The sequence below is a fragment of the Cyprinus carpio genome, chromosome B23, assembly GCF_018340385.1.
Source record: "Cyprinus carpio isolate SPL01 chromosome B23, ASM1834038v1, whole genome shotgun sequence".
Taxonomy (NCBI): Eukaryota; Metazoa; Chordata; class Actinopteri; order Cypriniformes; family Cyprinidae; genus Cyprinus; species Cyprinus carpio.
The window spans coordinates 15289653-15304451 of NC_056619.1; the positions used below are offsets into that span (position 1 = coordinate 15289653).

Here is a 14799-nt window from a genome sequence, read left to right on the forward strand (position 1 = left end):
CTTTATTTATTGTGGACATTCCTATATGTCATTGGCCCATATATGTGAATGTAAATATTATATTACAGTGGGTTTGTCAAGATTACATTCCTGTTACCTTCCTGTATACTTAGCCAGTAACATTATCCTTTGCGTTGAACAGTGGAGCTTAGAGAACCTATCAGCGGTGACCAAGTGAAAGCAATGCACCATTGCAAAAATATATGGATTTATTTTGCTTCACATTCACACTGCAGCGAAAAAAAAAAAAAGTGAAGCAAACATTTGCTTTGGTTTCTGACAGTGCGCCAGTCTTCAGCTGCAACAAACATTCAATTCATAGTTTTACTCAGCGGAAATATGCTTCGGAATGTGGCCTTAATCAATTCAAGCAAACCAGGTCAGTGGCACTTCCTGTTTGGGGAGAGAGGGGATAAATGTCCAAGTTTTGGTTGGGCAGAAATGAGAGTCAAACAAACCTCATCATCAATGGTGTAGAGGAGGGCAGTTGTACAGCACCATACATCTGATATGGCAGGGGTCCCTTTTTTCTGGCACAAAGAGGCTACAGTCAAGGACCCCCTTTGAAAAGCCACACCACCACTCTGTTTGAAAGCCAGGAAAAATGGCCTCACGTGCTTTCATTTCCCTTCTTTTTTCTCTCCAAATGAAAGCATTGGCGGTTTAGGATTCAGTGACCTTTAGCCTGTTAATTACGCCAACTATTCCCTTGAGAGGCTTACCAAAGCTGATGTATGTTATGTTTATGTTAAATATGCATCCTGCCCTTCGACAGGGTTACTTCTTTTAAAACACCCACATTATCAATCTGGCTCATAAGAGCAGTCAGTTATCTTTGCAACCTTTTTTGGTCGATGGAATTCGCATCTTTATGTAGCTCAGAGGATTAATGGCAGGATGGAAGTACATGCAAAACACATTAATACGACTTAAATATGGATTCTAGCATTACTAAGTGGACAATGCATCAGAACAAAAGAGGTTATACAATGAAATACAACACTTAAAAAAAAAAATCAGTCAATAAAATCATAAATAAAAAGTTTTTGTTATTGTTAAAACAATGAGATGCTTTAATTTAGTCATTAAGGTTTCTGGCCAGCAAAATTTTCGGCAAAATTTGCATATTTATGTAGCACAGAGGTGTAACGGATGGAATGTATATATGTGGTTTTTGTATGTTTTTTTTGCATTTTTGTGTAGAGGATGGAAGTATGCGGCAGACCAAAAGATGTTATATATATATTTCATAACGAATAAAACGAATAAAATCATTAATTTTGAGATTTATTTATTTAAAAAGCATTAAAAATAAAATCATAAATAAAGTTTTTGTCAATGTTAAATCAATGTAAATCGGCAAAATTTGCATATTTAAAGTTTTTTTTTTTTTTTTTTGTATTTTTTTATTTTTAATTTGGTGTATTACGTGTGGCTAATATTTTTTTTATATAATTTTTATCTTTTTTTATTTTTAAGTAGGACTGCATCTTTTTTTTTGATGAGTCAACCAGTGAAGTCATTTATATTGAGGTTTGTTTATTTCTTTTAAAAAATTAAAAATAAATTAATTTATTAAAAGTTTTTGTCAATGTAAAATCAATATAATGCTTTACAGGATCACAACTTTTTTTTTTTTTTTGGCCAACAGAATTTACTGATTTTTGTATTGTAGAGGACAAAAAAAAGTACACTATTAAAAAAATCTATCAATAAAATCAAATAAAAGGTGTTTTCAATGTTAAATTAATGTAAAGATTTAAACTAGGCCTCACAGTGTTTTTGGCTGACAGAAGTTACCTCCTTATTTATATACTGCATGAGGAATAAAAAAAAATGTATCAATAAAATCATTAATAAAAGTTTTTTTTTTTTGTCAATGTCAAATCAATATAATTCTTTAAATTAGGCATTACAAACTTTTTGGTTGCCAGAATTGTAGCACGTACCACATAGGACTGAAAAACTACACTATTAAAAAAAAAATATGATCAATAAAATTATTCATAAAAGTTTAGGCACCACAACCTTTTCTGTCAGACAGAATTTACTTATGTATGTAGGGGAGAGGTTTAATGGTGGGATGGAAGTATGCACAGAACACATCAATACTCTTAAATATAGATTCTTGCGTTTCTAAGTGGACTGCAACCGCATGCGGCAGAACAAAAGAGGGAAGGTAGGGAGCCGAAATGGCTGTGCGTCCCAGCTGGATCTTGCCAGAGGGCATTCGCTTTGAGCCACGACGCCTGGTGTCCAGATGTTTAGTGGCTGTGTCCATGTTCACTGGCTCTGCAGTCTGCTGAAAGCCAGGCTTCACTGCACTTTACTGCAGTGCCGGCACGAGGACACCGGCTCAGCTCACATGCCAGTCTGTAAACCAAGCGTATAGCCCACTGTTTTATTATGCCGAGCTGTTTATTTTACAGTGGAAGAACATTTTTCCAGGTTTGTTAAACGTGTGGCTTTTTTTCCCCTTTGTTTATAAATGGAACCCGATCCCAACCCTCCCTCTTTTTTCCCAATACAGTAGCCAGGGTGACATTTAGTCAAGGTGGTAACCATGACTACAAGATTATTCTGCTTTGGCTTTACCAGATGTCCTTGTCCCATAGATACAGCATTTACTTGTCTGTTTGTGACCTCCAAGTCAAATTTGCTTTGTCAGGCTGGTTATTTTGTCTCAGCGTGTTTGTACAGTTCATGCTTGTGTGGTGTATTTGAAATGCAGTGTTCATTGAATTGATGCAATTTCCATCTAGGAGGATAAATGCTGTTAGATTAGTCATTGTTTATTACAAGAAGTAATGGTTACTCAATTTTTTGTGTTTACCACTGCATAATTGTTGCTGTAATACAGAAGATGTGCTCCCTGCGGGGCAGAAGGACCGGTCAGTTTAGTACAGTGGCGTCCTGCCCCTCCTTCTTCCCCTCGGACTAGTGTCACATTTCTAAAAGGTGGATCAGCCCCTCCACCTCACATGGAGTTCAGCACATTACCTCCCATTAAGCTGTCTCACTCTCAATGGGGGCTTTTTTTGCCATGAGCCTGATTTATTCCTTTAATCCTGAGTCACCCAAATGCTTTGTCATTGACCAACTGCTGGCAAATGGAAGTGGACCAAACACTAGCAAATGTCTGTTGTGAGGATTTTTTAATAGGGATGCTCCGGCATTAACATTCACGCCGATACCAATAAGCTCATTTATGTTTTCATCATATTTTTCATGTGGCAGTAATTTAATATTATTATTATTATTATTATTATTATTATTATTATTATTATTATATGGTAGGATTATTTATGTTTTAATCATATTTTTCATGTTATTAAAATATAGTGAATTTCAAAGCAATGTTGTGCCAAGGTTAAAGCACCACACTGATTTGATGTTAACAAAATGAATTATTAATTATTTTATTAACTGATTTAAAAAATAAAGTGTAGTTTTTTGTTTTATTTACATAATGAAATAATATTTATTTACATATATTTGCAATATTATTTTATGCAGATATATTTATTGTAATATCTGCTAAAGGGAAAATTCAGTTTGAATGCAATAAAATATTTTAGATTATTATTATTATTAATGTTATATGGTAGAAGTATCTGAAAGAAAAATACTAAAATCAATTATTAAAATTAATAGTGAATTTCAAAACAATGTTGTGCCTAAATTTAATGCCTAAATTAAAGCATCACATTGATTTGACATTGACAAAATTAATTATTAAATGATTTTTCGTTTTTTCATTTTATTTACGGTTTTATTATTATTATTATTATTATTATTAAATTAATTTTATTATTATTTTTATTTTTATTTTTATTTATTATGTTATAGATACACTACAATCATTTTGTACAATAGATAATACTAATAACACAATAATACCATTTAATAAAAAAGTAATAATAACTTATTGGCTGAAAATGGATAGATACAAATTTAAAAATAAATATATGTTGTTGTTTTATATATTATGTATTATTTTTATTTTTATTTTTATTATTTCTTTCTGTTCTGTATCTGTGGAATATAATTGTGTTACCAGGAAATCTCAATAACATCTTTTTCTCAAGCGTTTCATGATCTCCCACACAGAATCTTAGATTCCCTAATCAGCTCTATCAAATCTCGATGTTGTTATAGTTATGTAACATTTGCGAGCTCCAGATATTGCTCAGTCAGGCTCAATCAACAGTCTTGAGATGTAATTGCCTGCATTACTTCCTTTGAGATTTTCTAATTAGGCCAAATGTCCAGCTGTGTTTAAGGAGATGTAGTTCAGCAGCAGAACTGTTACAAGCATGTTAATGTCACTTGGCACCTGGGGCTTACTGACGCTTTCAAGTGTGCTCCACTTTGCATGTCATTGCTGAGTAGTGAATTGGTAACACATTGGAAAGCCAAGACGACCTCCCAAAATGTCTCTGCTCTGAATTCCTGACATTTAAGACCATCATGTCACAATATGCCACATTATGGATCCGGATCATTGTATGTAATGCCGTAAGTCTATCCCTCATGGGTGTTTAGAGACGTAAAAGTGGAGTTTAAAGGATCACAATGGCCCTTTGTCCAGAAAGCTCTCATCCCTTGACTGTTGACTCCAAGACAACATGTGACCCCCTTGCATTCGGGTCATTTCATCCAATTTGGTCGTCTCGTGTGAAGACGCTAACACTAGCTGAGGTGGAATTCCTCCTATAGGCATGCACATATGATTTAGTGTCTGGCAGGAGGATGATCTGAGGTTCATTCATAGTCAGGGACAAACTTTTTCAGCCCTTTCGATTTCGGATGCGATATCGCCTAGCTTGTCCGTGAACTACGGCTCTGTGTAGTGAATGCCGCTCAATCTGAATGCAGGTGATGGTGATTTAGTACTAATCACGGGAATGGCTTTACTGACGAGATGTGCATAACAATCGAATGCGATTAATTGCACAGCCCTAATTTGAGCACTAGAAAAAAGTGGCCCACTAGATGCATCTGTCCATGCTTACAGCCAAAGTAGTGTGTGAGACAGAGCAGAACATGGAAAATGAAGTAGCTACACATGAGCTTTTATAGATTGCGTAAATATCCTATATATGTCTTAAAGGGATAGTTCACCCAAAAATGAAAATTCTGTCATTAATTACTCATCCTCATGTTGTTCCAAACCTGTAAGACCTTCTTTCTCATGAATGGCGTTGAAGACTGACTGTAAGAGAAGAAATTGCTGAATAAAGTCATTATTTTTCTTTTCTTTTCAGGCAAAAAAGGTATTCTTGTAGCTTTGTAAAATTTAAGGTTGAACCACTGATGTCACATGGACTAATTTAAAGATATCCCTTTTACATTGCTGGGCCTTGAACGTGTCCATTGCGTTGCTGTCTATGCAGAGTCAGAAAGCTCTCGGATTTCATCAAAATTATCTTAATTTGTGTTCTGAAGATGAACAAAGGTCTTACGGGTTTGGAACGACATGAAGATGAGTAATTTTTGGGTGAACTAACCCTTTAAGGATGCCCTGTATATTTAAGTTGGTGTTGGTTTGTGTTAACATAAAATGCTTTCAAAAGCAGCTAGACAGAGCGCAACTGAATTGACGTGAACATATTTTTTTTTAATTTGAGGCTATTTTAATGCACTTATGGCAGAGCGCTTCATAAAACCACTCAAGATACTCTGTATTGGCCAAAGGCATCTGTCTGAATATGTATAGTTAATGTAGTGTTGATTTTTTTTTAATTTTTTTTTTTATAAGATTTAGTCTTTTTTTTTTCTTGTTTTCCAGTTAAAATGATCTTATTTATATCTAAAAATTTCTAAAATAAAATCATTTTACCAACACCGCGATATTGTTTTCATAGATGGCATATTGAATATATGTATATTTTGTCTTACTTCACTGGAGTGTAAAGTTAGTGTTATTCATATACTATTATAGCATTTATTCATATTTTGAATAATCTTTTTTTTTTATTTGTATAATTTTAGTTTAATTTTAGTTTTAGTCATTTTGTTATGTTTTGTCATTTTATTTTAAATATTTTTATAAAGTTTTTATTTATTTTTATTTCAAGTATCCCCTTAGACATTATATGTTTGGCAGCAGTGTTTTTGGTCATGCAGCTCCACACTGACTTCCACAGTATCTGCAGATGCAATCCAATCAGTGCAAGTCTGATAAAGCAGTCTCAATCCTCTTAGAAAAGAAGCTCCTGCTCCTTGACAAGGGGCTGGGTTGCCTGGGTAACTCCATTTTCTCCCATACGCTCATTCGGATATCCGTCCTTGTCCTCGTCTTTGCTCAGGGTGCCTTCTGGAAATATAACCCCCTCTCTTTTATGGCCTCTCCAGCAGTTTTAGGGTTAATGTTTAGCTGCAGCCGTTGGAGGAGGGAGAGACACTCAGAGGAGAGGTGGGGGGCTGGCCCACAGCTGTTGTAGTAGGCTGGGTCTATTGGGGTAGGATGTCTGCCTCATACTCCCTTGAACAATGGGAGGACATGGAGGCCACTGCAGACGGCAGAGACAGTTTCCTCGCACTTGCCTAAGGACAGGCACTGTACTTTCAGAATAACGTGAGGAGGATTTCCAAAGAGAAACGTAAAAAAATTGGCGTTACCGGATCCTGCTCCCTTGTCTCACATATGCCTTGCATGGGCTGCACTGAAACGCCTGGGATGCTCTGACTGGAATTAAAGGTTATTTTATGCATAGCTGTTCGCAGCGCTGGTTTTTAGCCACGACTGAATCCCGTCCGTTTGTTTCTCGCTGTATTTCAGTGACTTGTATTTGCAGGCACTTTGTCAGGAGTGTGTTTCGTGATCAGATTTGGCTTAGTATGGAATAACTATGCATTTCTCCCTTGGCAAACAGTTTCACAGCAGTCTATATGATATATTTTAGTACATTACCTTGCTGCATTAATGTTTTTGAAAGCTGTATGATTTTGCGGGTAGGTCATTGATGATTCATTATGCTTATCAATCAAAATGGTTTGCTTAAGCCGGCGTAGCGTGATGAAACAACCCATGCAAGTTTTCCTTGTCCAGGAAAACAGCTGATGCCATTTTTAAATGGACTATTGCATCGCCAACTAGGTTAGAGAAGCAGTTGCATGCTAAAATGTTAATAAACACAAGTCTGCTTGCATTGGATCAGGGACAACATGGCTTACATCCTTCATTGTTTGGGTGTGAGTGATCACCTTATTTAACTCAAAGCCGTCTCTTAAGTATTTGAGAATTAGACTGGAGTTCATTCACAGTTAGTCAGTGAATCCAAATAGTCCTTGAACAAGCTGGAGCTTTTGCTTAGTCCTCTTTTAAGTGTGTTTAGCTAGCTCATGCTGCAGTCAAGGCCGTGCAAATGTGGACAACGTACTTCATCCAGATAGGTGCACTGCTGCAAAGGACAACAATAGTGCATGAGTCTGCAGATGCCTGCGTGGTAACTTTGCTGTAAGCTACTGAGAAACATGGCTTACCTTTTATGTTTTGCACAAAATGGAGGACTAGAGAGTCCATAAAGATTTTGGGGGGCATTTTCTGTCACTGATGTGACAGCCCAAGCAAGTGGACGAATAATCTTTAAAGCACACGGAAAATTGCAATGGAAATCTTTACCCTATCTGCATAAACCTGCATTATTAAAGATTTTATATATTTAATGCCACATTCAGAATCTGCCTCGCCATACTTCAGAGACTCTTTATCCCCGGAATAATTTACATCAAAGAGAAAAAATAATGCCCTTAGAGACATGATGGAGGGTCTATATGTTTGTTTGCTTTGCCACAGAGTGCTTTTATTCATTATGACTCTATTCACTGCGTTTGCATACTATGTGTTTCCTCTATCTCCGTGATTGATCATTTTATCAGCTCGTAAATCATGTGAAAAGATAATCAATAATTGGGTTATGAAGGTGTCTGAGGGCTCTGTGCCCATTGTGCAGGGTGTGAATAATCAGAGACCGTCTCTGCAGATGCTGATTGGCTGCTTCTTAATAACTCCTCAAGTGTGGGGGATGGAGGCGGAGCTCCCAGCACATTTTGGAATCCCATAGAGCCCTACTTCTGTTTGATTGCCTTCACACTGGCTTTATTCCACCCCCCGAGCCATCCAGGGCCTCCCCCAACATCAAGTTTCCCTTTTTTATCAACACTCTTTTAAATCCTAATTTGCATTACTTGAGATATCATTCACAACTCTACAAAGTCACCCCTCCTAAAAATGCAAAATGACAAGCGGATCCATGGCAGCTGATTATCTATTCATGGTTTATTGGTGAGGCCCGGTGAAAGAAACATGGATTTTCTTTGCACACCGACACAAAGGACTAAATTCAACTGGCTTGTACTAAATTTCTTACAAGAATAAGAACTGATTGTGGTATTAATTACCAGTTTCAAATGGATTAATATTGCAGCCATCCATTATTTTATTTTTTTTGTAATTGCTGAAAGTATATAAATTACATTTATTACAAGGCATCTGGTTGAGATTTTCTGCTAGTCTTGATGCCCTTCTCTTGAATAGATAGGCCTGTAAATGCTTGCCTGAGGTTCACTGCATGATAGTTAAGAATAAATTTGACATTGTGTACAATCTAAATATTCTTTGTCCTTCCTGATTAAATAGACGTTCTCCTCTACATTATTGGATCAACCTCTCAAGAAGCTGTGTCCTCTACACTGTCAGATAACAGCGGCTCTCTTGTGTTTGATATATCCAGCAAAAGAGACAGTGGCCTCTGGTGTCTGTTTTGTCGGAGTCTCGTTTCAGAACATAGCTTTGATTTCTCCTCTGGGCATCATACCAAGCCAGTGACTCAGAAGTATGTGAGAATATAAGTTCTACCAACATTAACAGTAGTCTCTCAAAAGCTTAGCCTCAATAAATGTACTGCTTTACAGACAAATGAGTTTGGGGCCCTGTTTTGGGTACGCCACAGTGCTTTATTGCTATGTTTACTATACTGCATATCAGTGGATTAAGGGGCTTGCATTGTGCTCGAGCGCTGCCAAGAATCCTGTTGGCATGGGTGCATGTTTGCCTCTGTTTTTGCTTGTCCCTAAAATTTCAGCTGTAAAGCAGCTTTACAGAAGATAAAATCGTCATTACTCAGCTCAATTTAGTTCAGTGTTGTTTCTGTTCAGTTCAGTAACTGTCAATGTTGCAAAAAGCACTAAAATCATTGAGGTGGTCCATGATTCATGCTCTATAATAACCATTTTGTAAACGAATAATTCGTGTTGCATCTTTTAAATGAATCGGTATATCAAATTCACAATAATCTAGATAATTTCTTCATGATTCGGACTAATCCTGATTTTAACTTTAACTGTACAATAATGAAATGGGGTTAGTGTAATCCACTAAATCCACTAAACCTGCTGCCTTAACCTGACTGTACATGCTACTACACAAATCCATTCAGAATAACTAAACCACTGACCAGAGCATAATCTAAAACACCTTAAGCCAGAATTCATTATAGATCACTCGTGCTTTTAAGCCAAATACACGCTGAACAAAAGAATAATTTACTGCCATCTAGATGCAAATCATTATTCTCTCCGCCATCTCTGATGAAATCGGCCATGTTTTTTTCTCTGCATTAGTACTGTTTTTGAACTTATTACTATTGCATTCCTTTACTGGATCCTTGAACTTTCCAGAAGTTTACCGGTTTCAAATGACCTGCTTTGCTTTACTGGATCTAGTATCATTTATAGCATCACCCAGACACTGATGCTTTGACTCAGTACCAGTACTAGTAGGGCAACATGTCAGAAGTGCCACTACACAAGAAAAAGTGCCAGTACGCTAAACTAAAATATAAAAGTGCCAGTACTGCATACTGGTGCATACCGGCCCACTTCAAGCACTGAATCCAGTATTGCAAATGTTGTGAAACCAATATGTCATCACTTATGCATAATATGTAGATTTAACTTCCTTGTAGCTCGAGATCATCTTCATTATCACACAACTCTTTTAGACAGACGCACATGAGACGCATGATCATATCGTTTGATATATCTCCCAGCCCTCTTGTTTAGGTTTTTGATTTCAGACAAGAAACAGGAGTGCTAACCTGGAATACCGGTTAGTTCTACTCTTCTAGCTGTATTCACCCTACAGAGAAATATCATATAAACATGCTTTTTAAGGTATACAATTTCAAGCTTTTTGCCCAAGGCATTGGATTTTCTCTATATTCATTCCTTGGTGCGTTTTAATTTAATTTTATTTTATTTTATTTTATTTTATTTTATTTGTATACAATTTTATTTATTTATTTATTTTATTTATTATTTATTTATTTATTTACCATTTTACTGTTATAACTCTTTTATTTTTTATATTTTATCAGTTTTAATTTAATTTAATTTAATTTTATTTTATTTTATTTTATTTACCATTTTTTAATTATTTTAAATAGATGAATTCTATATTTATTTAGTTTTATTTAGAAATGGAAATATTTGTATAGGCTTTCTGGATTTGTAGTTGGATTAAGTTTTTGATTTAAATTTTGATTTATCACTCATGTATCTATTTTTGTTTTGCCAGTCATTGTGGATAAAAGTATCTTAAATGAAAAATGTAAATGCTTCCGTTCTGCACGGCTTAATGTGTGACAGTTACGCTACAAATACATCTTCCTCTATCGGAAGGCTATGCCTTGTGTCTTTGTGAAAAGAGTCTGTCATGTGAAAGGAGCCTCCTGGCACGGCAGGAACTACCAACTCTATAGTGTGGCCTGGAGCCTGTCGAATAGTGCCATCTTTACTGTTTAAAACAGCAGTATTCTCTCTGACCCACTGCACCCTGTCAAACCTCTGACCCCAATAAGCCTTTGTATTCATTTACTTCCAGATATGGAGTTTCCATTTAAGCTATTCACTCGCAATGTTAGACATCTATAGACAAGCTTGCTACATAAATGAGCACACAGAATGCTTAGAGGATCAATAATGAATAAGTCCCATAAACATATTGATTTTCAGATTCAGTTTTGCAGTGATAGTCCATCCGCTGATTACATCCGCTGTTCGTTTTGAAGGTCAAATTTCTGGTATAGTGCAGTGGTGGGAATAGGTGGATGAAAGTGACTGGAGGTTACTGTTATGGTATAATTCAACAATAAGGATGTTTACATCAACAAACCATCCATCAAAATCAGGAGAAACAGGAGAAGCATGTTTAAATTATATTTTGGTATCACTGAGAGTTGAAACAAAATGTTATCCAATATATTTTTGGTCAAGTTGCTTTTTTGGCTGATAAATGTTACTTTTTAATATAATTTATATCATTATAAGTAAAACTGGGTCTTTAAAAAAAAAAAAAAAATCATGACACACCTAGTCCTCATTCACTTTCATTACACTGAAGTGTGGTTAGTGTAATCCTGCCTTTTTGCTCTTGAATAAATAAAACACAAGATGAGGATGAGTGATGACAGTTTTTTGTTTCATGCATTTAATAAACAAAAGATCCCTTTAAAGATCTGGGTAGGTTGTCACGTGTGTCCAGCAAAGAGCAATATAACAGTCTGTATGCTGCAACCTTAAGTGTAGGGCCAGATGCAAACTGATGCTAATCTGCTTAGATCCTTACAAGAGCACAGAAGATTAGCCCTGTTCTACTGAACACAGTACATCAGTTGTGTTTAAGAAATGATTTTACTGTAGTTGAGACCATTAGCCCTCAGGACGTCTGTTCTCAACATCATAGCTATAGTTCAATGACACAAGAGCATCACCGCAAAGTGATAGTCATGATATGAGTTCTTATCTGTTGTCTCAAACACCAGGAATGTTTCTAACAGCAGTATGACTAAATCATTCTTCCATCATTCCTGGTCTTGGAGACACCATGGAGCAAATGTTTGGGTCAAACCTTGATAATTGAGTGGCGACTCAGTGGTGTGGTTAAACCATGTGTGGTAGTTCTTGACTGAAACTAAAAATAGTCTGTTTCAGTCTTGTCTAGAAAGAAGGAAGCGGTCTAAACTGATTAAGACCTGAAGATGAATGCACATTTATTTATTTACTTACTTAATTTTAAACCACTGGTTAAGTTGACCATCTTGATTCCGTGTTAGTTAGTCCAAACATCTCTTAAGGAATGTTGGATGTTGTCTCTCTGGAGACTTTTGAGGAAGGTCGAAAAGTACAGTAGCGATAAAGGGGAATTTCTTGACTGACAGTCATCTCTCCAATGACAGTATTATCAAAAAGACTCTAAAAATAGGCTTTTGAGGCTCTGTTTCACTAGAATCAGCTTACTCACACGTACATTTTTTTTATTGCTTGCAAGTGATTCATAGATGAAAAGGAAAGATGATAGAGGCTGGTGGTGATCCTCTTAAGATTTTGCCCAGCCCTGGCCTCCAGCATTCGGAAAACGGTCAAGCATTTACAAGATGGGGTAAAGTGTAGAGACATGACACAGTTCTAGCTAATCCAGTATTGCAAATGTTGTGAAACCAATATGTCATCACTTACGCATAATATGCAGATTTAACTTCCTTGTTGCTCGAGATCATCTTCATTATCACACAACTCTTTTAGACAGACGCACATGAGGACTCAAGCGTGACACAGTGAAATCCAGAGGGATGTCTTGTTTAGGTTTTTCTTTTCAGACAAGAAACAGGAGTGCTAATCTGGAATACCGGTTAGTTCTACTCTTCGAGCTGTATTCACCCAACAGAGGAATATCATATAAACTTGCTTTTTAAGGTATACAATTTCAAGCTTTTTGCCCAAAGCATTGGATTTTCTCTATATTCATTCCTTGGTGAGTTTTTGGTTATTTTTATTTTATTTATTTATTTTATTCAGTTTAGTATTTTACTATTTTATTTTTATATTTTATTATTTAAATTTTTAAAATAGATTATTTATATTTTTTTTATTAAACATTTATTAAACATCTGGTACAATAGAAGTATTTTATAGGACAATACAGTAGAACTATTTAGAAATAGGAATTTTTTCATAGGATTTCTGGATTTGTAGATGGATTTAATTTTTGATTTTAATTTTGATTTATCATTAATGTATCTATTTTTGTTTTGTCAGTCATTGTGGATAAAAGTATCTTTTATATGAAAAATGTAAATGCTTCCGTTCTGCACGGCTTAATGTGTGACAGTTATGCTACAAATACATCTTCCTCTATCGGAAGGCTATGCCTTGTGTCTTTGTGAAAAGAGTCTGTCATGTGAAAGGAGCCTCCTGGCACGGCAGGAACTACCAACTCTATAGTGTGGCCTGGAGCCTTTTGAATAGTGCCATCTTTACTGTTAAAACAGAGCAGTATTCTCTGACCCGCTGCACCCTGTCAAACCTCTGACCCCAATAAGCCTTTGTATTCATTTACTTCCAGATATGGAGTTTCCATTTAAGCTATTCACTCGCAATGTTAGACATCTATAGACAAGCTTGCTACATAAATGAGCACACAGAATGCTTAGAGGATCGATAATGAATAAGTCCCATAAACATATTGATTTTCAGATTCAGTTTTGCAGTGATAGTCCATCCGCTGATTACATCCGCTGTTCGTTTTGAAGGTCAAATTTCTGGTATAGTGCAGTGGTGGGAATAGGTGGATGAAAGTGACTGGAGGTTACTGTTATGGTATAATTCAACAATAAGGATGTTTACATAAACAAACCATCCATCAAAATCAGGAGAAACAGGAGAAGCATGTTTAAATTATATTTTGGTATCACTGAGATTTTTTGTTTAAACAAAATGTTATCTAATATATTTTTGATCATGTTGCTTTTTTAACTGATAAATGTTACTTTTTAATATAATTTATATCATTATGATAAGTAAAACTGGGTCTTTTTTTTTTTTTTTTTTTTTTTTTTTTTAGCACACATTAGAACATGTGTTTTTTTTTCATCTAAGTTTAAATGCAGGTCAAGAGGATCTGATTCTGTGCCCCAGTCAGTAAGTCAGTAGGTCATGAGTCTGCATGATGGCTGGAATCCTCCAGTGTGTTCAGACCTCTTGTGTCTAATCCCCTCTGATGACACCCTTAAAGTAAAGATGTGTCCTGCCAGGGACTCAAGTCCTGCTTATTCACACCCAGCTGTCTCAAAGACTCGATAATCACGCTAATTCTTTTAAATTGAGATTAAAAGGCACACCGCTGGTATGTTCTGTAACAACTCCAAGTACACAAGAATGCTTGGAAAGTTGATTTACAGGTCGTTAAACCAGTTGTTTACAACATGCAAACACAGGGGTTAAAACATCAAGAATCTGAAACTCTTTAACCAAGGTGGAGTGTGTGATTTCTGCTTCATTAGCACACCTAAGAGAATCACAATAATAATGAGTCTTCAAACAAGTTTTGCCAAACACTCCTCTCATCTTCAATCTCTTTCTTTTTGTTAGGTAAAGACAATGTCAGAAGAGGCCCAAAATAGAGTAGATGAGGACTTTGAGTCTGAGGAGGGTGATCTGGAGTCCTATCTAGAGGAAGAGAGTAACAGTGAGCTTCTGGAGCGAGTGAGAGAACTTCAAGTAAGTGGCATATGCTTTCACTAAGAATACAGTTTTGTTTACTTTTCTTCCTTGACTTACTGTTTAAACTGTTCTATTTTTGTACAGGCCGAGAACTCTGCCCTTTCATTAGCAAACGAGAGTCAAAGAGAAGCATATGAACGATGCTTAGACGAGGTGAGTTCCTTACCAACCCTTCCTATGGAGATTTGCAATGTTTTTGCCTAATTAGAAGCCAATTAGAGAGTCAGATGAAAA

At 36.0% G+C, this 14799-nt stretch overlaps 1 protein-coding gene across 5 annotated transcripts in view; it reads left to right on the forward strand.

The window, feature by feature from the left end:
- The window catches only part of nckap5l (NCK-associated protein 5-like), a 30119-nt gene that overhangs the window by 6514 nt on the left and 8806 nt on the right, over positions 1–14799 (forward strand). For 2 of the 5 annotated variants that reach the window (XM_042751530.1, XM_042751535.1), the window contains exons 2-3: positions 14434–14562; positions 14650–14718. In XM_042751530.1, the coding sequence (XP_042607464.1) occupies positions 14443–14562; positions 14650–14718 (189 nt within the window). In that variant the 5' untranslated portion in view covers positions 14434–14442. Of the gene's footprint in view, positions 1–6425; positions 6704–11455; positions 12818–14433; positions 14563–14649; positions 14719–14799 lie in introns of those variants that run through there. The other 3 variants (XM_042751531.1, XM_042751532.1, XM_042751534.1) reach the window with 3 other exon arrangements.